Here is a 24,205-nt window from a genome sequence, read left to right as displayed (position 1 = left end):
AACTGAAGAAGGTTAAGAAGTTAAAACTATATTATTATTAATCAGCAAAGAATAAATGCAAAAATATAGAAAATAACAAAAATCACGGTACAATTGTGGAAACACTTCAGTTATTAAAACACCCTTGTATTTAAAAATATTTTTGCATGATATTACTTCTTACCAGATCATATTTAGATCTGCTTTACAGAAGAACTTCAATATTACAGACTTAACCTCTAGGTTGATCAAAAAACATTCAATGAGGATGAAACTCAAAATTTTCATTGCTATAAAATTAGTGAAATTGAAGAGTAAGCTATCCATAATCCTGGCAAATTGTCACATTCCAAGTGCAAGCATACCAAAAACACAGATGATACTAGAAATTAAAAAAATAAAACATTTTATAATCATTCATTATTTATTTGTAAACATTCAAGTCCCCCAAAATTTATAAGAGCATATGTTTAAAAACCACTGAACAACTGATTATTTAAAACTATTTTTAGAAAACTTTTCTTAAAACTAATAACCATATAAACATATCAAATGCATTTTCTTTGCCCATACAGAAAAGATCTTGACACTGAGCAACATTAAATACTAGAAAAAAAACATGCATTAAATAAATTTTATAGACAAGTAAGAAAGAAGTAAAAAAGGCAGTTGGAATATTCCAACTATGAATATTGTTACTCCCAGCTGGAAATTAAGTTCACTTTCATGTAAATTATTTCTTTTCATATGCATCCCATGTTCAATGTCACAATTCTCTAAACTATCAACTGATTATATGTATAATCAGAAATGAGTTAAGTATTTAAGATGTGTTTTGTGCTTCCAGAGCTCAGTAAGCGTGCTTGATATCCTTCAACATTTATCATTATATATTGTTCTTTTTAAAATGAAACTGAAGTAAAAGCACACAAGTTGCACTCAACTTGGAAAGAGTACAGATGCTTTTAGATGTTCTTTGCTTTCATTCTCTGAATCCTAACATCTAATGAATTAAACCCAACAGCTTTTCACTTTTAAATGGGAATTTTTGTTGATAAAGTAAATTTAATACAGAATTTTCTAGAACTAGAAACTTAATTTATACATTGCTATCTCAATTGTTTTTTTATTGAGAAATAATCACAATCGCAAAATTTCATGTCTAAAAAAAAATTAAAAAAAGAGGGAGACAGTTCCATAACATATTTGTACCCAGCCAAACCAAATCTCAAAAACGTGGATGTGGATTAATCAATTTTATTAATATTTCTCCTCCCCACTTGTCTCATCAATAGGTAGCTTTCTCAAAGTAAAACAATATAAACATAAAATTCCAATTTTTTTTTCCCCGCCCATCCTAATGCACACTCAAAAATTTGATTTAAAAAAATCTTACATTGGTTCTGTAAGTATGTAATTGACAACTCAAAATGACAAAGAAAAACTACATGATAATTCTATTTAAATACTCCTGAGTGTGATACTACTGCATTTAAAATCGATCAATACACTAGAATAGAACTTACTTTTAAATATCAAGCATTAATGTTCTGTACTATTCGAATTGAAAGTAGTTTAAGTTTTATTGATTCACAAATTTTCTTTAATGCCCCAATCCATACAAAAACATCTATGGTCAATTTGCCAGAGAATGTGGTTGATCAAAATTTTCAACTACTGTCAAATTTATTGTCACTGATTATAATTTGTATTAAAATCATATAATAAAAAGAACCTATTGAAATTTAAGTTAAAGTAATTAGATGTAATTAAAAACATCTGAATTTTTAAATCTATTCAGAAACCAATTAAAATGCACACCATTTGCCATTCATAGATTTGAGGTTTTTACTTTCCAATCTTTCTATATAAAATATTTGAAATGTCTACATACAACAAAATATACACAGTTTATATACACTAAAGCAAATGATTTAGTTTCCTACTAGGCATAAAACAAACAATATTTTTTTGAGACATGCCTTTCTTCAATTCCTTATTTTTTTTAATAATGAACTGAAAGTTTATAAGGCCAATGAATTTATGAAAACTTGGGAGAGAAAAAAAGAGAATTGTCACTTTTTTGATTGAAAAACAACTAAATATGTAAGCAAAACACAGAAGTAGTTTGCTTATCAATTCGGTGTTTAAATGCAAGCTGCGATAGTTATACGGAAACCTATTAGTATTAGTATTTTTTTAGATACTAAATTAAAATGAGAATCAAGAATATATGCCTCACAATCATACAACTATTTTTGTTTTGGAAAAAATAAGTATTTGAGATAGATGCATGCAACTTGCCAGTCTAGAATTCCAAAGATACTAATCACAAAAAATGTCATGTCAATAAATGGCAGTTTTTCTTCCTGTTTTTTCTTCTTCATATAATTTATTATTTCAGGAACTTCTATTTCCTTTCCAAACTCTCCGAAATACATAAAAAATTGGATTAATTTAAGCACTTGCTTTAAAAAGTATAATTTAAGTAAAAAATGAACTGATAATTAATTTGATTTTAATCAATCTTTAATCTTAATGCAACTAAGCTTTGATTCTTGAATCAATAAAACATATTTAGAGATCTACAAATTTTCCAGCATTGAAAAAGAGATCATTATGACAGAAGAGTTTGAATAGGCTGGACAATCTTCTTATTAGATAAGCATACCTGTCTTCATATCTTTAGCAGAGGTTTCAAGACAGCTTTGAGGTACAGGCAGGAATCATCTTGTAAACAAGGAAGATTAGAAAGTGAAGACACTTTTTACATGAACTGAACTTCTAGAAGTCGTGATTTAAAGGCTACAGACTACCTGGAAAGGTCTTTGAAGGCTAATTTCAATCCATCTTTTTCATTTTACAACTATTTAGAACTTGAAAACAATTATGTTGGAAGTATAAACTAAGTCTGCCAAAGACTTATCCGAAAGCATTTCATTTTTAATATGAATCCACATATTAAAAATGTGGATTTCATAATTTTCTAAATTGCAGAATCTAATATATGATCATTTGTGTGCAATATAAATATTATAAATAGCAGCAAAAAAAAAAAAAAAACTAGTACAAAGTTATGCATCTTAGAATACAAGTTAATTTCTTTTTAATTTGCACATTTATTTCTTTGTCTATCATTTTAATTATAAAATATTCTATAATATATATCTTTGTTAATATATTGTTTTGGGGGCTTTTTTACAATGTCACGATCTTCTATTCTGGAGTTGTTTCAACACGAAAAATGACAGTGTTAAATTGTTTGTTGATCTGATGCAATCTACCATTTCAAACAGCTTGGCAATGATGGCTGATATCCAGGAAGTGGACAACGAAAACATATGGTAACATATGTTTTTGAATATACATTTATGTCGAAAACATACACTTCCAATAATTGCAAGGCCATCAAAAAGTGAATTCAATGAAATCTGAGGGTTTCCATGCAAAAGATCGCTCATGAAATGGGAATAAGTAATGGATCAATGCTGCAAATGACAAAAGACAGAGCTTGGACTAAAGCCTTACAAGTTACAAAAAGTTCAGCTTCTCACAAAAGAAAACAAAGTCATGTGGCTCCAAAGATGCCCAAAACTTTTAAGACTAGCCATAAGTCAGTGCTGTGTGAGATTCCTTTTCACTGATGAAAAGCTCTTTACCATCCAGCAAGCTCTTAACTCCTAGAATGATAGGATTTGGTCTGTAGGTTCTAAGCATCTCAGCAATTGCTGAATATCGCCAACATTCAAAGTAAGTCATAATCTGGTGCAGAATTTGTTCAAGCAACAAAATACCTCTTGTTTTTGTGGATAAGGGCATTAAAATAAATCAAAAAGTGTACCAGCGAGACATTATAGAAACTGTTGCACTTCAGAAGATCAAAAAACACTCTGGCATTATAAACTGGATGTTTCAACAAGACTCTGCACCAGCTCACATGGTGCAAGAGTGGTGCAATGCACTTTTTCCAGATGTGATATCATCTGAAAAATGACCACCTTATTCACCAGATATCATTCCCATGGATTACAGTGTTATGATCCATTCCAGAGTGCAAAACATGCACTAAACCAAACAAAAGTTTGGACTCTCTAAAGCAATCACTTTGGCAGGAATGGGACAGATTAAAGATAGAAAACTGGCAGCTCATTGCTGAAAATTTCAATAAGCATTGGCATCTTTGCATAGGTGCGAAAAGACTGCCACCAAAAAGCTAAAAAAGGCTGCCATAAAAGCAGTAAAAGTCTACTTTTATTATTATTTGTTAATTTATTTTTAATAAAGTTATATTAAAATTGCTTGTCTCATTTTATTTTACGTACTCTGCAAATGATTATTTTATATTGTTTTATTAAAACATTTGTGCATAACTAATCTCATTAAACTATGGCTAGTAGAATGAAGATAATTCAGCAAAAACGGAAACTGTTTTATTTTTGAATATCACTGCAGTATAAATTCAGTCCCTTATTTTAATGGCTAAACACATTTTCATTTTTTAGTAAAAAAAATACTCACGAGAAGGTGAAGGCATATCTTCATCACAAGAACTAGGACTGAATTCAGATGATCCAAAATGCTGTAGAAGAAAATAATAGAAATTTTAAAAAATCACAGTATAAAAAAACCCATTTAAATTATAAAATTTAAACAAGAAAATTTTTTAATTACATTTTAAAAAATAGAATTTAAAATAAAACAGAACATAAATTATTATTTAATTTATAAAAATTTATTAGGATTTCAATGGCAAAAATTTATGAGTTAATAATGGATTAAATCATAAAAATAACACTATGTCCTCCACTAAAAATTTTTCATTCTTCTATTTCTTTTTAACAAGGCAATAAAATTCACCACATAATTTTACAAATTCACTACACGGTTTAAATAGGATAAAAATACTCTGTAAAAAAAATTTCAATTTGAAAAAAAAAAAAAAAAAAAAATCTATAACTATGAAAACACTTAATTTAGCAAATTTTTACCAAATCACCCTTCTCTAAATAATAATAAATTAATTATTAGCAATAAATAAACATTTTTTTTTTCAAATATTAATTTTTTTCAGAAAAAATCTTGATAAATACAACATTTATTATAGTATTCTGATGTTTCTAACAAGGATATATATATTACATGATAGAAACTAAATGCTATTTCATTTTTGTTCCATCTAGCATTATGTAGTTATCAAGTTCACCTTCATTACAATTTGACATTAAAGTAACAACTTATAATCAACTCAGATTCACAAACTAAAGAGAACATATGCAATTCTACATCAAAAAATTCAAATTATTATAAAAACCACAATGGACAGCATTTGAATTTGTATGCTATTTTCCTCATATCCAATGCTAAAATAAGTTGTGCCTATTTTTCAGACTGAAGCCCGGTGGCATAGTGTTAGCACATCACACTCCCAATGCACAGGTTCAAAGTTTGATTCTTGGGCTGGGCAAGGTCAACTCCGCCTTTCGTCCTTCAGTGGGTCGATAAACTGAGGACCAAGCATACTTGGGAACTAATCGCTGGAGGTTCCTCATTAAGTTGACCACCTAACCAGGACATATGCCTTGCATCTCAGGGGCCCTCGGACAAGAAAGCAGATACGGGCACTGTAGGCCTTGGCCCACATGGATTGTCGTGCCATTAAGTTTAGTTTTTATTTTTCAGATTATTTTTCATATGCATTCAATTTATCCAAACTTTATTTAAACTACTGGTGATCATATTATCAATGCTATACAGTTTATAACTACTCAGTAAATGATAAGAGTTTATTCCCATGACAGGTTAATTAAATAATTTAAAATTTCTACATAACTTGGCACAAAGGAGGCTTTGGGGATGTCACTTTTATATTAAGGAATGTTACATTTTTTTCTAATATAATTATTTCATAAATATTTCTTTTCGTTTTGAACATTAATAAAGCCACGGTAAACAGTTTTACTTTATAAGAATTTAAAAAGAACTTTAAACTTTTAAGAGCAAAAGCAAAAATTAAACCAATATTTATTCTCGAAAATTATGTTGTTTTTAATAAATTACATTTGGTTGTGTTATTAAAGCTCTTTTTATGGAATTTTATTACTCCATTTACTTATTTATTATTCCATTTACTTATATTACTTTTATTACTCCATTACTCCATTTTATTACTCCTGTGGATAAATGTCAATTTAATTGTATTCATTTTGTTTTGCTTAATCAGATATGTTGTAAAAAATATTTTAACTATTAAACTGCATACTTTATAAAGACATCTCTTGAAATTATTACTGTAATAATTATGTATATATAATATCAGGAATAATTATATGTAATAAAAAGAATAATTATATATAATAAATAAAATAACCGGTTTTGAAATTTCTATTCACATCAAAAACAGCAAAATATGTGATAAATAAAAGCTTTAGAAAAAACTACAATAATGAAAATTTAAGATATGATTTGAATGAAAATATAAGAATGATGTTCTCTTATTTGTGTTCTACATCTGTACCATGTAAAAAACCAAAAAGCATTTTTATAGAACACTAAGTTACTGGTAAAGCATAGTAGAAAACTAATTTACATTTGTCAGTACAAAACTAATTTACATCAGTTAATTACAGTAAATGATATGAATTACTTTATTCAATAGCTCATAAAATAAAGTGGCATAACATTTCATGCCTATTTATGAGAAGTGTACAATGATGATAGAAATAATATATACTGATAAAGAAATGCAGGAATAAAGCACAAAAAGAATAAAAATCAGTTAATTTTTTTCACCCTGTCAGTCAGATTAATTTTAATGTTTATTTCTTTTAAACAATAAAACATACATTTAATTTTACTTCACCCACACCAAACTTTCCACTTTTTTTACACCAAAGCACCAAACTTTACATTTTGAGCTTTCAGCATAATTGTAATATAGGCTTAAGTGTAATTTAAACAAAACTTGAATATTTCTTTGATGTAAAATATCAAACTTCTAGAAAATGCTGCTGTAAATATTTTGTGATGTATGAAGCATCAATTGAGTGTAACATGTAATTTTATAGATGTTTTTTAAAATGTCACAAAAAAGGAAAGAAATATTATTTCCAGTATCCAGAGAATACACAAATATTACACATCTAAATATGAAAGAAACCCTTTAACAAAAAATGTAGAATATTACTTAATGTAATTATAAGGATGAAAATTTACACACTAAGTATTTTTCACAATCAAATCAATTATTTTATCAATCAAAATGAGTATTGCCACAGAAAATTTCAAAGTTTTTATAATCTTAAGTATGTAGCATTTCCCTGTGAACATTTTAGGTGCAATATTTTTTATACATTTTATTTAATTTATATATAATATAAATTAACACAGTATTTTCCTGTTTGGTATCATTAAAACTAGTCCTTATCAATTTCATAATATATTTCTTAATAAATTGCTTTATTTTGTATTTAAGATAAAGATTATTCTTAATGAATAACTGTTTTATTTAATTTATATGATTGGAATTTATGTTATGCTTTTTCCCAAATTTTCAAGCATTTTAAAAATGATTTTCATTTATGTGTCTTTATTTTTAAATATACAGTATTTTTAATTGATTGCATTTAATTGACTTAAGAAATTTGTTGCTGAATTATTATTTTTCAGTTTTTAAGATAAAGTTTATATTATAGGTAAGTTTTCAATCTGAAAATGTTTTTATATAATCCATTTTTATTTCATTTTTCCCTCTTCATTTTAATTTTCTATATTTTGTTTTAACTTTGAGCTTTCCAACTCATTAAAAATTTCATAACATGCCAAGATGTTGATAGAAAAATTAGAACTACTAGATAGATAATCAGATGATACTTTAATAATCCAAAACCTAGCATTTTATTTAAGAGTTGAATATTTTTTTCATCAAGTTTGGATTAAAATATAAAATTTAAGACCCCCCCATATTGTTTCATAATTGAGCGAAAATTGGGAGACCTTTTAAAGTTTTTAATCTGTTGCATCATTCTTCTGTAAATAAACACATTCCATAATAGTTGTTATTCATGCTTTACTCATTAATTATTATTTTTCTTTTCGATTTTTTAAATAGTAAATTACAAGTCTCTTTAATTTGAATTGTATAATCTACCTATTGCTAAAATCCTAGTGCAGATTTAAATTAAATCTGCCAATAATATTTTTAAAATAAGAATAAAAATTTATGTGATGCACATACAGAATTAATTTTTCAAGACATCAGACTTCAGATTTCAAATTCAAGTTTTATTAAAACTACTTAATTTTACCTGTTAAAGACAATATTATGTTATGTGTTTTTTTATAAAGACTGAAAGAAATTGACTTTTTCTAAATCAGCAGTAAAAAAGGTAAAATTTTATAATTTTTATTATAGTATTGAAAACATAAAATATGATAAATTGTAAACTAATAATATTGTTTTGAAATTGACCCATTTTATTGAAGGGGATTTTATGAATTTATGTTCTAAATAAAATATCCTTTTATTTAGAGTAATCCCGATTAACAAATATGTTGTTACTTATGGCACTTGCCACGAACAAGCCCGCTGTTCAAAGACAGCCGATTTAAGCTTAAGGAGGAGAGCCTCTTTTTTTTTATCGTAGAGCCAACAAGGGCCAAGTGTATGGCTTGACTACACACACGTCACAACCCTTTTTACGGGGTGGCCTTCATTCACGCATTTTATTCACTCATCTACAGATCGTAATTTAGACCTGAATCAGAGAACGATCACCCCTGATCCAGTACCCCCAGTGGTATTACTCTTGACATGGAGGACTTTGTGACCACGACAGATTTATACGCGCGTCAGCCACCAAGCATGCGGGGAATCTTCGGCCAGCGGGTTCGAACTTGCAACCTAAGGGATGTGCATCCAGCGCTCTACCAACCAGGCCATCCTGGCATCCGATTAACAAATATGTTAAGAGTATGTTATTATAATAGTAAGAATATTTTTAAAAACTATTTATAATTATAAATAAAAAAACAAAATTGCAATATATAGAGAAATGCTGATATATGTTGATCAATATATTGTGGTGATGGTGTTCGGTCATGCCCAACTGGGTAGTTCCTCTTTTTCCCATGATTGTACATATACATGTTCAATACAAGCATATTGGGATATGCTTGTATTAAAGAGGTAATTTTTGGCAAACTTGTCACATTTATTGGATTTTTTCCAATTATTAAGAACCTACTTTTAGCAAATAGTTCAGTCTAAGTATTTTGATCTGTATCATTTAAGAACAAATCTTTAGTAAGAATTTTACTCAGCCTAGAAAATACACATTTATACAGTGCCTGATTACTAAATTTGTTTTAAAACAAAATTTGTGGAAGTTAAAAATCCTACAACTTACTCTGCTACTTGAAGTTGAGCGCGCAAAGCGTTCCCTGGCTTTAAGTGCTCTTGCCCTCTCTTGGCGGAGTCTTTCTTCATCCTTCAATAAGGCCACAAGCTGTTTGGCTTTCTCTCTTACATTTACTCCTTGGTCCTTCCCCTCCTCTGTATGTTGGAAATCACGCAAAGTCTCTATGGCAAATAAGTTCTCACGGCACTGGTGGGCTACCTGGAATAATTAATAATGATACCATATTCAATTTGTTTCTAAATATAATTAAATCTTCTGAATCAGATTATTTTTATCAGGACATCTTTATCAGAACTTCAAATCAATAATGTTTGCTAGCATTGTAGTATCAGTCCTGTAACAGATTTATATAGATCAACAGCAGGTTTATATAAATCAATCACAAAGGGAATAAATAAGAGAATTATCATTTAAATATTAGTATTATGTGCTCTTCTTAATTTTATTCAAAGTCATGAAATATGGCTTCTATTTTAGATGTGTTTGCTGATTCACTAATTGACAAATTTGTTAAAAATTTAATTAACAGTTATTATAATAGCCCATGGGAATGTGATTCCTAAAATTAATTTTTATGTACCTAAACAGCATTGAATAAAATTATCTACTTAGATATAGTATAATTTTTAACTTTTATCAAGGTTTCTTTGAAAGAGTTAAGGGCAAGTAAGTGATGTAGTTGAATGAGAAAAACAGAATGCAGGAAATAAAAGACAGTGAGAAAGTATTTTGAACTTATATAATTTTAGAAAAAAAATCTGCTGATACAGTGTTTTGGTTAAGCACATGTAGCTGAATTGCTGTGAGGAAACAAAAGCCTGCGCAGTTCAGAAATTACAGTTAATTAAGCCAGGTATATATATATATCAAGTGGCTAAAATGTTTTGTTGTACAAAGTCATAATTTTTTCTCAAAATAATTGCTTCTTTTGTAAGCCTAAATTATTATTTGCTGAATAAATAGATACAAAAGTTAATTTTAGTACAAGTAGTAAAGCTTCAAAACTGTGGGTCAAAAACTAAACAGGGTCAAATAAAATTTTTTGCAGATGTACAATTGCCAAGAAAATATCCTTGCTAGTTTCAATTAAATTTTCTGAATAACTTTAAAATAATTATTATATTCTAGCCTCATTTCTTATTTAAATAAGCAACTTTTAGGCAATAATCAGTACAAAGAAATTCTGAAAACTTGAATTAAGAGCAAACTAAATAGAATCAATATAAGTTACAAACCTGAAGACTTAAATAATCAGTAAATTGGACAAAAATGGGTTTACAAAATTATTCTCACAAAATATTGGGAGACAAACATTTGTGTTAATTACTCAAAAGAACTATAATTAAATACGCTATCACTTATATATTAGCTCCAGAAACATAATTTATTAATATTAGATAATACTGACAGATTTTTATCACAATTTTAAATTAAATATAAAATTTTTTTTTAAAACCAGAAAATATATACTGAAATCTCTTTTATATCTTTAAACTATTATTTTCTTATTGCACAATTTAAAAAAAAAAAAAAAAAAAAAATTGAAGTAAATAAAAAGAAGTAACAAGAGGCGAAACAAATCACAGAAGAGCTCCAAAAAACATTCAATATATATATATATTAAAACTTTTACAAAGGCAAAACCTTAAAAAATGTGATAACAAATTTTGTATTAAGATGGAGAATACGTCAAAATTCTTTTAACTTTTTTATTGAATTTCTAATTAAAATTTTGCAAAATTTTCCCATTTGATATATGTTCTCTTAAAAAATGGGTATTGAATATCAGTTGTAAGAATTTTACAGTTTTTGTGAATATTTTGAAAATTATTTGGAATAGGCACATCATTTTTTCAATTCCGGTACTTTAGTATGTCAGCTTTACTTTCATGCAAAAGTTTTACTATGTTACAATCAACTCTTTTCCACCATTCATCTTTAAAAAATTCCTAAAAAAATATTAAATTTCTGTTATTTACATCTTTATTTTGAGACTTTACGTAAAATTATAATTTTTCTTTAGGCGAGTTAAAAAATTGAGAAATATGCAATAGTTTCTGAAATATCACCGAATTTCAGAAATTATTGCATATAAGTTAATAAGACTCTAAACATTGTTAATAAGACTCTAAACATTGGAAATGTTATTTTTCAAAAACGTATAACTCCCACAATTATTATCAAAATTCCTAAAACTATATTGAGAAGTTAATTTTATGATAAATTGTTTTAGTAAAAAAATAATTGATAGTCATAATGGGAAAATTTCGAATAACAGGTAATTAATTATTTTAATTAATTTGGTTAATTAGTTTGTCTATCTCAATAAACCTGTTCCCTCAAGCCATTTCCATCGACACCAAATTTGTGAAGATGTAATAATAAACAGCAAAGTTACAGAGATGTTCCTTTGTTTTTTTTATGACTGTACGTACACACTTGTAAATTAAAAAACACAAAAGTTTTTTCTTTTCTTTTTTTTTTTTTAAGTCAGTAGCATTTATCACTAGAGTTGGTATTTTTACTGCCCCCCCCCCTTCCCTAAAAGATAAGATCATCGTCACCACTCTGGATTTATATCACAGATATAAATCAATTCCTTAATTCAGTGAGGTTGAAATGCCCGAGTTTTACAAATATTGGGCAGTTATATTTGAAAGTATTCAAATATTAGCATATGACATTATTTTCAAGTTCAGAAGTATTTATTAGTGAGAGCAATAAAAAAAGAAAAGAAATCATATGACAGGTTCACAATTACAGGCATTCACCTTTAGTTAGTTTTAAAAGTAGTAACTATGAATAAGATATCTTTGAAGTACGGAAGATGGTAATAAAAAAAAGACGCCAAAGATAGGAACATTACTTTACTTTTACTTCTTATTTGCATTTTCAAAATAAATTTTTTTTTAAATAAAAATTGAAATTTTAATTCTTTGGCAGCCCATATAAACTTTGTATATTTGGCCAAAGAGCATTTCAATCTGACATGCTTTGCTTGCCAAATAACTATTAGGGGAATTTGTATGAGCAAATGATTAAAATGATTCTTTCAATCAGGGAGAACTACAGTAAAGAAATAAAGCATGGGCCTCGTATTTTGAATAAAATACAATAGAATAAGTAGAATATTCAAGCATTGCTTGAACAGTATTTCAATATCGAAAGAATTAATATAATTCCTATGTTGAAAGAAGATTCCTTATTACATTTAAATACATGTTTGAATACTTACTTCCAAATATAATCAAGAATCTTTTAATAGATATGTGGCATGTAATTATATCTATCTAGATATGTGATTATAAGCTATATGATATTTTAATATTTACATAATCTTTTTACCAGAAAATATATGAAAATTCTGTTTTTACAATTAGCAAACATTTCATATTTAAAAGGAAGGAAGGGGAAAAAAAAGTAATCAAACTTCATTTCTTAAGGCTAGCTTCTGGAAATGTTTTCTTTCTTATAGAATAATACACGGGGAATAGCAACACCTTAAAATGTTCAAAGTGAATTAATCAAAAATAAGGAAAAATCTGAAAATACATTAATTATACTCTATCTCACCACATTTTTTTCCAAATTAATTGTTATATTATTTCTATGTTTCATATATATTATATTTCTAAATATTTTTGTAACCTTTTTCCTTATAATTAACACTTCAAATTTGAACAATTCTGGATTAACTTTAGTTAAGTACATGCATTCATAAAAACCACACCTTCTCTGATCCTGTCTTAATAAGATAATCCAACAGAACCAATGCTTTATAAACATGCTTCCAGTTTTTTCCATGGTCATTCAATCTCTTCCATATAACTTGCATGACTTCTGTAAAGGCAACCACGTTATAAGTTAAGTCAGCAATTTCTCCCATTAATGTGCCTGAAGGACCCCATGGGTCATTGGAGGTGGCTTCACGCACTTTCACTTGAGCATCAGAATAGTTTTTCACAACATTTTTCACATTACGCCGCAGACCCTGAACATTCAACATCTGTAAAATAAATTATAAATTCATGTAGTAAATACATCACAAAAAAAGTTTAGATCTTACATGAGTAATTATTAACTAAGTTAAAATAACCAATTTATCGAGACTTTAACAAATATTCATATCATTAACAAGATGTAATTAAAAAATATATATTTAAATTAAAATAATTTCACAGTCTGAATAGACAAAAGAATTTGGATTTCGAGTTTGTATGGTTGTGATTAATTTTAATTAACCTGTTTTATTATAAATTAGGGCAAAACATTTTGATGAACTGGACATGATATGGAAACAGGTTAGTTGAGGTTATTAAAAAAAAACACTATGGCTACGGATGATACATTGAGAAAACGAAAGTGGGTTCGTATTGCGTTTACGAAAATTGTAAATATTTAATGGAGGAATTTGAAAAAGAAGTTCCAAGTGGTGAAGTTATAAAAACGAAATGTTTACCTTTAGATCATATTTACAGTGAATTAAAAGACTGTGATGATATAATTTTGAACAATATTGAAAGATATGAAGATTTTGAAAAGGAATATTGCAAAATTAAAGAATATCGAGAAAATGGATTTAGTGAGAGTAAAAAATGAAAAATTCTTCAATAAGATATGTTCCAACAGAACAGCTGAATCAGCAATTTCATCGCGAAATGAAAAACGAAAAATGTGCCTACCAAAAATTGAATTGTTACAGTTCAGTGATGATTTGAAGGACTATTTAGGATTTTTTAGCCAATTTCAAAGAATACATAGTGATGAGGAGTTAGCGCCAGATGATAAATTTCAAAATTTATTACAGTGCATGGTGCAAGGAAGTTGTGCTTGCGAAGTTATTAAAAGTTTCCCTGTAACATCTGAAAAATATGAAAAGGCAATTGAAGCTTTAAAGAACAGATTTGGGAGAGAAGAATTGTTGACAGAATTTTATGTTCATGAGTTATTAGTTCTCATTATACAAAATGCAACAGAAAAAATGGGAAAGTCAAATATTTCTTATTTGTATGATAAATTAGAATATGATCCCATTTGAAATCCTTAGTGTAAATATTACTAAGAAGTAAAAAATATAAAGCCATTTTATTTGCTCTTGTTGAATCATGTATCCCCAAAGAAATTATGAGAGTTTGGCTGCAAAATCCAACACAACCATCAGCTGAAAAGAAATTATTATGGATATAAACTTAAGAATTTACTTTGTTTTTTGAAATGTGAAATAGGAGGCAAAGAAAGTTTACAGCTTGTTAGAAATGGAATGAAATTTGAATTCAACAATAGTAATTTGAAGAATAAGAAAAAACAAAATTTGGATGAGACAGTATTCTCATCCAATTTATTTTCAGGTAACATGACAAAAAGACAGCTTCATTGTGTTCTGTGACAAATCCCACGAAAGTAAAGATTGCTTCTTAGCACAAAAAGATTTGAAAGGAATACTTGAGTCTTCTCATTCATCAACAGACAACAAACTTGGTGGTGGGAGATGTGGTACTGGTTGGTTGTGACACAAAATGAGACTAGATTGGCCTATGGGACTGACAGTAAAAGAAAGATTCCAGGAAAAAAAGATTCTGTTAGGGATGTAAAAGTAAAAACTTGTATGGAGAACTTCAATGTCCTGTAAAACCATTGTATTCTCTAAAACCTAACAGCAATAGTAAAATTTATAACAGTGAACTGTTTAAAAATCAAAAAGGCAATCATTCAAAAATTAATAATTGCAATAACCAAAAGGATAATACAAATTTAGAAAAGGTCAATGAAAATAAACGTACAGAAATAGTCAAAATTAAATGTGGTAGAAAAGTTATAAAACCCAAACAATATGATAATTAAGATTAACTTTTTATTCTTAACCTACATTTATTAATGCAGGGGGAAGGGGGGAATGTTTTGATTGTGTTATATATATATATATATGTAAAATCAAAAGGTGAGTGTGTTGCAACTTTAACAAATATTTATATCATTACCACAATTAAACAATTGTGGTAATGATAGACACAATTAAAATATATATATGTTTAAACTAAAATAATTTCAAAATTCTAAGAAATTTATAATATTAAATAAAACAACTCAAATTTGTATTGAAATGATTTTTGTAACGAAAAAGAAGATTTATATTTTTATGTGGATGACAATAGTGTGAATAAACAGAAAGATTTGAATGACAAGTTTGTTTGGTTGCAATTTATTTTAACTAATCTGTTTTATTATAACCTGGACAAAACAAAATTGATGACTCAGTGACAATTTAAGTTACATACTTCTTTTTCTTATATACCTTAAAACAGACATTTCTTTTCATATTGGAATTAACAAAATATTCAGTAAACGAAAAAAATTATTAAAAGCGACACTTTTCAATTCACAAATACCAGTTACTTTTAAATATAAACATATAAATTACACGTACTTACATGAGCTGCTTATACATATAATTGCACAATATTTATGATCCTCTTTATTATTAACAGACAATCATATATAAAGTACAGTTTTCTCAATATAATCAACTTGAATTGCAACATATTAGTTGAAAATGACAAAAAAAAAAAAAAAAAATCAGACAATCAATTTATTATTTTACCTATCTTTCAGTTCAAAGCAATATAACATAAATGCATACAAAGCTTTAGAAATACTGGAATTAAATAGCGCAAGACTTCACAAAAAATAAAGCATCAATATTAAATTTGAAATATTTCATTTTATTAGTAGCATTTCTTTTTTAGTAGTTAAATAAGAATTCAAAGGGTCAACTAATTTAGAATCAATTGATAGTATAAGTTTACCATTTACTGACTATTAATATTTGATTTTTAAAATAGTACAGAATAGTATTCAATTATATATGTACGAGGAATGACCCCCCCAAAAAATTTACAAGGCAAAGAAAAATGCTAAAAATAGACAAAGGATACAAATGGCAATTAATAGACATATGTGGCGGTCACTTCTCTACATTATCACCAAACCTGTTGAGGCATTTATCACACTGTGGACCAATTTTTCTAATCTGTCTTCGTAAAAATCAGGTCCTTGGCAATTGAGCCAGTTTAAGCATTTTTTTGAACATCACCATCTGATATGAACTGATATGTTTCAGATAAGTGTTTCTTCAATGCTGGGAAAAGGAAATATTCACTGGGAACTAAATCAGGGCTGTATGAGGGGTGACTCCAGACCTGCCACCTAAACTTTTCTAGCAATCTCTCTGCCTGCTTCAAAAGAACAACATCATTTTGCCACCTGTTTTCTATTCATTACTTTGCCCCTGTACCTTTCAACGATTTGTCTGTGAATGTACGTGGGGACACATTCTTGGCCCACAGAAATCATATCACAGCTTGCACCTCTGTTCGAGACCATTTCTCTAGACGTCTAACCATTACTGTCGCTATCTAAGGTCTCAGTACTAACATTGTCTGCTCAAACGACTGATCTAAGACAACCAGCGCCATCTGTCTCCACTCTGGGTAACAATATTTCCATCCACAATTTCTGCTTTCCAAATACTGCTGCTTGTAAACTTTTTTTTGGATCACCTCTCGTATATATGATAATAGTGGAGATCTGGCTGTCAAATAATACCGAGATATTAGTAAATGTTTATAAGAGCTTAGAGATGACGCAAGAAATAACCAGAATGAATAAAAATGAAACAGGAGTACCAAGATAAAAATAAGATTAATAGAAGAAATCCTGTAAATGGTTAAGCTTTATCTAACTAAAGCTAATTAATATATGTGCGATTAAATTTTGGATCATTATTCTTGCTTGTTTCACTGGTCCTTTCTATACAAGCATATCAAAAGAAAAGGTATTAGAAATGTATCAGAAGAAGAGGTAAATTATTTGCAATGACAATCAAATGTGTTCTTGCGCCATTAAACCACAAACAAACATCAAATACATTAATCAGAAACCTTTACAAACATGTTGCTTCAATTCCTACAACAGGTTTATAAAATAAGTATTTATCTTGAAATGCTCTAAATTGCATGCATAAAAAACTCATAAAAAATTGTTATCAGAATGAGATAACTTGAAACATGACTAATACTTGTGGAAAGGTGAAATAATAGATAAATGGGTCCAAGATGGATAAATTTTAGTATGATTTTTAGCAGCATAATTTTGGAGTCAGAATATACTGTTATCTATAAAAAAACTCGTTTTTTTTATTAGTTTTTAACAATTTGATTCAAAATAAAAAATACTAAATTTATTTTATGGTATATAGCAATGTTCTATCATTGGAGTATAGAATAATACAGAAATTATCTTTTATTAATGACAATAACTGCTGATTTTTGATCATTTAAAGTGGTTAAAACTATTTTTCCATAAAATAGTACGAATAGCATTATACCTCAGGATAATTCTTTTTTACTTTTTCTTCATCCATTACTATTATTGTACCAATTTTAAAAAAAAAATTCTTACATTTTAAAGAATTCAAGTTAAAAAGAAGTAAAGCTAATTATTAGAAGCAAGAAAATAAGAAGGATTTAAAAAAAATCACATTAGGTAGACTGGATAAGAATTGATTTTGCAAAGAATTCCTAATTACAAACTTTCTTTATATATATATATATATGTTGATATTTCACATAACATTGGTTTTCTTTACAATTACAGTCAAATTAATAATTTATCACATTTTGAAATAGCTTACCGAATTAATTCACAATTTTTTTTAGAAGAATTAAATAAGGCAAAATGACCAGATACTTTATTCTCTAGTTTCTTTATGCACACATGTCAGTTAGGATATTAAATAAGTAATAAAGATCTAAAACATGAACTGTTAAAAAACTATTAGAAATTTTATAAAGAAAGTTTTAAAACTAAGAAACAATAGCTACAATCGCAAAGAATTCAAAGGTAAAACTGCAAAATCAATTTCACAATTATTTAAGCACAAAATTTCTTTAATTCATTTAATTAGCGCAGAAGACTTCGTTCTAAACAATTCTTCGAGATTGTAACATAATGAAAAATCCAGAATTTATTAATGAGTTTTAAACAAAAATATCTATATCATACAAAATATGCACCAATATATTAATATTTACCTTTGCAGGCTTTAGTAAAGAACTATTAACATAATATGTACTTAACTCAAAACTATACGCAATAGAAAATATACAACTACATCCTACTAATTAAATTATTCATAAAAGTTCATTTCAAACAGAATCAGTTCTAAAAAGGAATGTAGAACTGTCTATTTAATTTTACACACACACACGTAAATATTTTTGTTTACATAAAGCGAGAATTTATAATTTTGGACAAATTTGGATTTTTGGAAAATAGCCACGGTTAAATATTTTAACTGCTGAATAAAGTAAGTATTTACATATTTTTAAAATGAAATTTCGCTTTCTCTATATTTTCCCAAAAAATACAAAAAAAAAATTTATTTAAAAAAATTTAGTTTGAATGATAGAATGTAAGCAATTTCCATATTTCCAAAGCACCCTATTGCATGATTTTTGGTTACATTATGGAATGTCATTAGCTGATTGGGTCTCCTTGGTGAAAACTCTTGGGGAATTGAAAGAAAAAAAAATTCTTTTAAATTCTAAATTTCATCCATTTTCTTGGAGTAGCAACTAGAATACATTATATACAGCTTACAATGGTACTTAAAATTTAGCATAAAAATAATAATTTATTCATAATAAATTATGATTCGAATTTGAATGATGAAGATAAGTCAAATAATATCAATTGATAATCCAAATATTTTTATTATTGTATTTTTCAATGATAACAAAAGAAAAAATATCCGATTATCATTATTCATTCTAAATGAATGACACCGAATTTATAAAATTTTCCGAAAAAAAATCGAGCATAATTAATATTCTGCCATTAGAGATAAAACCAGTGTATAGATAGAACGGTGCAGCTTATACGCCCAAAATGTTATTAGCCAATCAGTATTCAGAGTTAAACTGGCATTAGCACAACTGGGAAAGAAACAACATTTCTCATTATATTTAACAAACATTTAAGATTATTATTTCGAACAACCTTCGTCCTTATATCCCTCATTGTGTATATTCAAATTCAAGATTATTATTTCGAAAGTAAAATAAAAAAAGTTTTTTTTTATTTTTTTATTTATTTTTTTTTTTGATTTACTAGAATTTATTGATTCTTAATGGGGTCAATTCACGGTCACATGTCATGTACCAAACAAACCGCTTCTGTTCAATTTTCAATCGTTCTGCGCATGTCGTGATGTCTGCCGATAACGTTGATGAAACCATCGTTTTGTAAATATTACGCTAGCCGATCAATTATTAAAAACTTCTGATTTTTTAAAAAAAGATATTATTTTGAATTATTTAATCCAAATTTTCGTAGTTATATAATTTTATTTTTTATATTAAAATTTTAATTAGTATTTTCAATGGAATTATTGTTTTTGCATAATTAATTACCATCGCTTTTTAATTCGTTTGGTGCCACTTTATTCTTTCCTTTCCCGTATCCCTTCCTTTTTTATCCAAAGGATACATTTTAACAAACAACTATGGCAGTGTTTTTGAAAAATTACATATGTTCTTTTTTACATATTATTTAAATATTGTTGAATCTTATGAATATAGTTCTTTTAAAAAATAATTATTACTCTTAGATAAGTTAATATTTTAAAGCTTACTAATAAAATTATTACATTTTTTTCTTATGTAATTATTTTTATTAATATTGAGACTTTGATGTTTTATGTTTGCTCAGAGGAAAGAACATGAAACTCAAATTAGTATATATTGAATAAATTAAGTTTACAATTTCAAATTATGAAATATAAAAGGCATAGATACCTTTTTTAAATCTATGCAACTTATGAATCAGTTATTTCATTTTAATTTGTAGAAATCATTAAGGAAAAACAAACTAAATCAAATTTTCATAATTTTTATTTACACATTACAAAAAAATATAGATAAAATATATATGATAATTATTTGGAAAAATAGGATCAAATGGATGTTTTAATGCACTCACTAATTCAAAAAAACTATTTACTATTTATCAACATCTATTTTTCTAGACACTTAGAAATAATATAAACACAGTATTACAAGAATGTCAATGTAAATGATGAAATTAGTTTTATTCAACAGAAACATCCTAGATACTAAACAACATTTTTTTTTATTACCAATAAAAACATAATGTTGAACAATATACTTTTAAAGCAGAACATTTATGAATTTTTTTGCTAAAGTTACATTGATAAAAATTAAGTTGAATGAATATCATAAAATAAAACAAAAACATATAATACAGTAAATTTAATAAACAAGAATAAGGTCATGATAAATATATATATATAGAGAGAGAGAGAGAATTAAAATAGGATATAAAGAGTAGTTGAAACAAACACTTTTATGCTTTTACAGAATTTTATAATTCAAGATTGATATGTTAAAGAAATAGAAAATAAATAAATAAAAATAAATAATAATAAATTTAAAAAAAAGTCCAATATTTTCTGGAATGAATTTCTTTCTTTCTTACAGAATCCTGAAGTTCTTGTAGCTCATTTTGCAAATTGCTGATCTTGTCGATTATTTCAGAAAAAGTAATAGTCTGGGAAGAAGCAGAGTACATTCCACTGAAATCAGAATTCATATAATTTTGCTTAGTAATCAATTCTCTTGCATTTATATACTTAACTAAATGACATGTGTTTTCAAAACTTAAATATATATATATATTTCTTATATATAGCATTCAATTTATCAAATTAAGAGCACTTTTAATAAAATACATCAATTATATATATATATATTATAACAGTCAATAAGAAAATTGGATTTTTAGTAGTTAGTAAAGAATTCACTTACTAAATAAATCTTTAAGAAATTTATTCACTTCCACCTAAGTTTAGCATTATAGCAGTTGTTATTTTTGCAACAGGAATTTGTTTACTTACATTAATTAAATTTAGATAAAATTTTGTAGAAAAATGCAATGTAATATTCATGTAAACATTTTAAAACCTTCTACGCATATTCAAAATTATCAGAAATTTCACCAAATGTGAATAAAGTAAATTAGAAATGCACTCATGTTTTTGTTTGATTGTTTTTGATGACAAATCACTTACCGATTTCTTTTTCTTCGAAGAGTTTTTCTACCAAATTACTGGAACAGCTATATTTAATAAATGGACACACACTGAATGAATTCTTCAAAATGATCGGAGCATATCACCGACTTCGAAGGCTTGAAAAAATCTATACCAAAGCTATCAACCCAAGTCAGGATTGTTGAAAGGAAAATAAGAAAACATTTTATCATGACAGTCACTCTTGTGTTTCACATTAAAGCATGCATCCATCAGCACACCAGTATTTCCTCTCTTAACACATAATAAGAGGAAAGTAAATGACTCAAAAATTATAACTTCAAATGTAAACAAAAAAATCCGCTTCATACTCGGCGGAGAACGTTAATGGCAGACTAATCGACGAAAGCGGTGCGGATGAAACTTAAATGCCATGCGCGAATAGCTCATGACATGTGACTTTTACGTCACATGAATTGACCCCATTCCATTAGTTACTTCAGTTCTCTTACTAATGGTACTCTAACATTCTAGTTTCAATCTTATTGTACTTCAAAAATGTATTATTGACCAATTCTGTAAGTCAGTCATAAAAGCGTCAAAAGATTTTCATGCGATCAAAAGAAATAATTTTAGAATGTTTTATACTTAACATTTAATTTTATTGCAAATTAATTGCACATGAATACATCTAGCTGCTATTTTTATTTTAATACTTTTTTAATTCAATTTTATTTTGAAATGCTGAGAGTTCTTACCTTACTGTGGATAGCCCGCTTTGTTTACTACTTTGCGATTACCTCTTGATGACCATCCACAGTAAGGTAGGAACTCCCATTTAATATATTCATTCCAATCTCTAAAACTAAAATTTGTTTAGTTTGATTGAAAAATTATCTTTCAGTTCACAATGAATCAAATAGTGATAACATTAATTAATAGTTTTTAAATGGTATATTGACATATTTAGCTTTTAAATTATTTTTTCAATAACATTTAAAAGTTTTTAAGGTAGGATTTCAAAAAAAAAAAAAAATAGTTTTTATATCAATATGAATACTTTTTTATAACTGAATAGAGTTGCTAAGAGAAAATGATAATATATTGCTTAGTATTGTTGCTATTGGTGATAGCGAGGACCGAACTCGCAATGTGTGGGCTCGTAGCCGAGTAACATGACCAGAAGACAAAAGTAATTACTCATGTCTCGTAGCTATTATCTGGCTGATAAAGCTTCATCACAGTATGCTATAGAAATTAGTTTGGGCCGGAATAGCCTGGTTGGTAGGGCGTTGGATTCGTGCCCCCTGGATTGCGAGTTCAAATCCCACCGGCCTAAGACTCCCGGCGTGTGTGGTGGCTGGCGCGCGTATAAATCTGTCGTGGTCACAAAGTCCTAACTGTTTAGAGTAATACCACTGGGGGTACTGGATCAAGAGTGATCGTTCTCCGATTCAGGTCTAAATTACGATCTGTGAATGAAATGCAGGAACGAAGTCCGTCCCGTAAAAAGGGTTGTGACTTGTGTGTAGCTAAGTCGTACTCTTGTCCCTAGATGGCGCTACTGAAAAACAAGAGACATACCTTTGGCTTAAAATCACCGACTTCTAAAGTCAGTGGGCTTATCTATGATAAGTGCCATTAAAAAAAACAGAAATTAGTTTACAATGTTACAGTTTACTTTTAAAATTTGTTTTATTGACAGGATAAAAATGAAAATCACAGAAGTGTTTATATTGATTCTCAAAAGACCTAGAAATTAATTGAAAGAAGCCGTCTAAATCTAATTTGCAATTCTTGAGGAACATAGTATTCAGATCATGATGGTCTGAAACACTTTTTAACCAGTTTTTGTTCTGGTTGCTCCATTGTATCCTATATACAAACATATATACCGGGTGCGGCATAAATTCGTGCAAACTTCAAAAAACCATAATAAAAAAAGTAATGCTCGAAAAAAATTGCGGTTTGAGGGAATATATTCAATGAGCCTTTGGATTTTGTTATTTCCATTTAAAAAGTGTATTTAGAAAATGACGATAGATGGCGCTCAGACGACATACCGAGACGGCTTATACAAATCAGGAAAACATAGCACACTAACATTATAGTACATATTATTTTAAAGCAAAAGATGCTCAACAGGACCACCACCACAAGGTATTAAACAAGTGAGGCTTGCAAGATGTCGGCATCGATAACACCAACGACCAATTGAATGGCATCTTTCAGTTCCATCAAAGTGGCAGGAGAGCTCCGGTAGACACGAGACTTTAGGTTTCCCCACAACCAAAAGTCCGCTGGAGCAAGATCTGGTGATCGTGAGAGCCACTCATTCTTACATCCTCGGCTTATCACTCTATCCTCAGTGAATGTGTCTAAGAGGAACGTCTTAACGGAACTAGCAACGTGGGGCGGGGCACCATCCTGCATGAAAGTGACGGAAGACAACGCACTTCTTTGCTGCAAAGAAGGCATAACGTGGTCTCGCAAAAGCCTAAGATAGCGTTCTGCAGTGACGGAGTAGGTTTTCCAACCGGATACAGGACAACGTTCTTCAAAAAAGAAAGGGCCTAGAATGAAGGCCGCAGTCAAACCGCATGAAACAGTCACATGCGGAGAATGTCGTGGTTTGGTCGTATACGCGCGGGGGTTTCATGTCGCCATGATGTTCAGTAACCATTGTGGGTCACGTTCCATTTGT

The 24,205-nt window shown here is 28.2% G+C and overlaps 1 protein-coding gene across 1 annotated transcript in view; it reads right to left on the bottom strand.

Annotated features, from left to right (window-relative positions):
* Positions 1–18,735, bottom strand: part of LOC129980915 (epsin-2-like) — a 39,898-nt gene extending 21,163 nt beyond the window's left edge. The window contains exons 1-4 of the mRNA XM_056091402.1: positions 18,485–18,735; positions 13,126–13,401; positions 9,384–9,593; positions 4,498–4,558 (exon numbers count right to left, since the gene is read on the bottom strand). Of these exons, the coding sequence (XP_055947377.1) occupies positions 4,498–4,558; positions 9,384–9,593; positions 13,126–13,401 (547 nt within the window). The 5' untranslated portion in view covers positions 18,485–18,735. The remainder of the gene's footprint in view (positions 1–4,497; positions 4,559–9,383; positions 9,594–13,125; positions 13,402–18,484) is intronic.
* Between the last annotated feature and the right edge of the window lie 5,470 nt (positions 18,736–24,205).

Source organism: Argiope bruennichi, chromosome 8 (assembly GCF_947563725.1).
Source record: "Argiope bruennichi chromosome 8, qqArgBrue1.1, whole genome shotgun sequence".
NCBI classification, from domain to species: Eukaryota; Metazoa; Arthropoda; class Arachnida; order Araneae; family Araneidae; genus Argiope; species Argiope bruennichi.
Note: the sequence above shows the minus strand (reverse complement) of the source record. Positions and strands in the feature narration are given on the sequence as shown.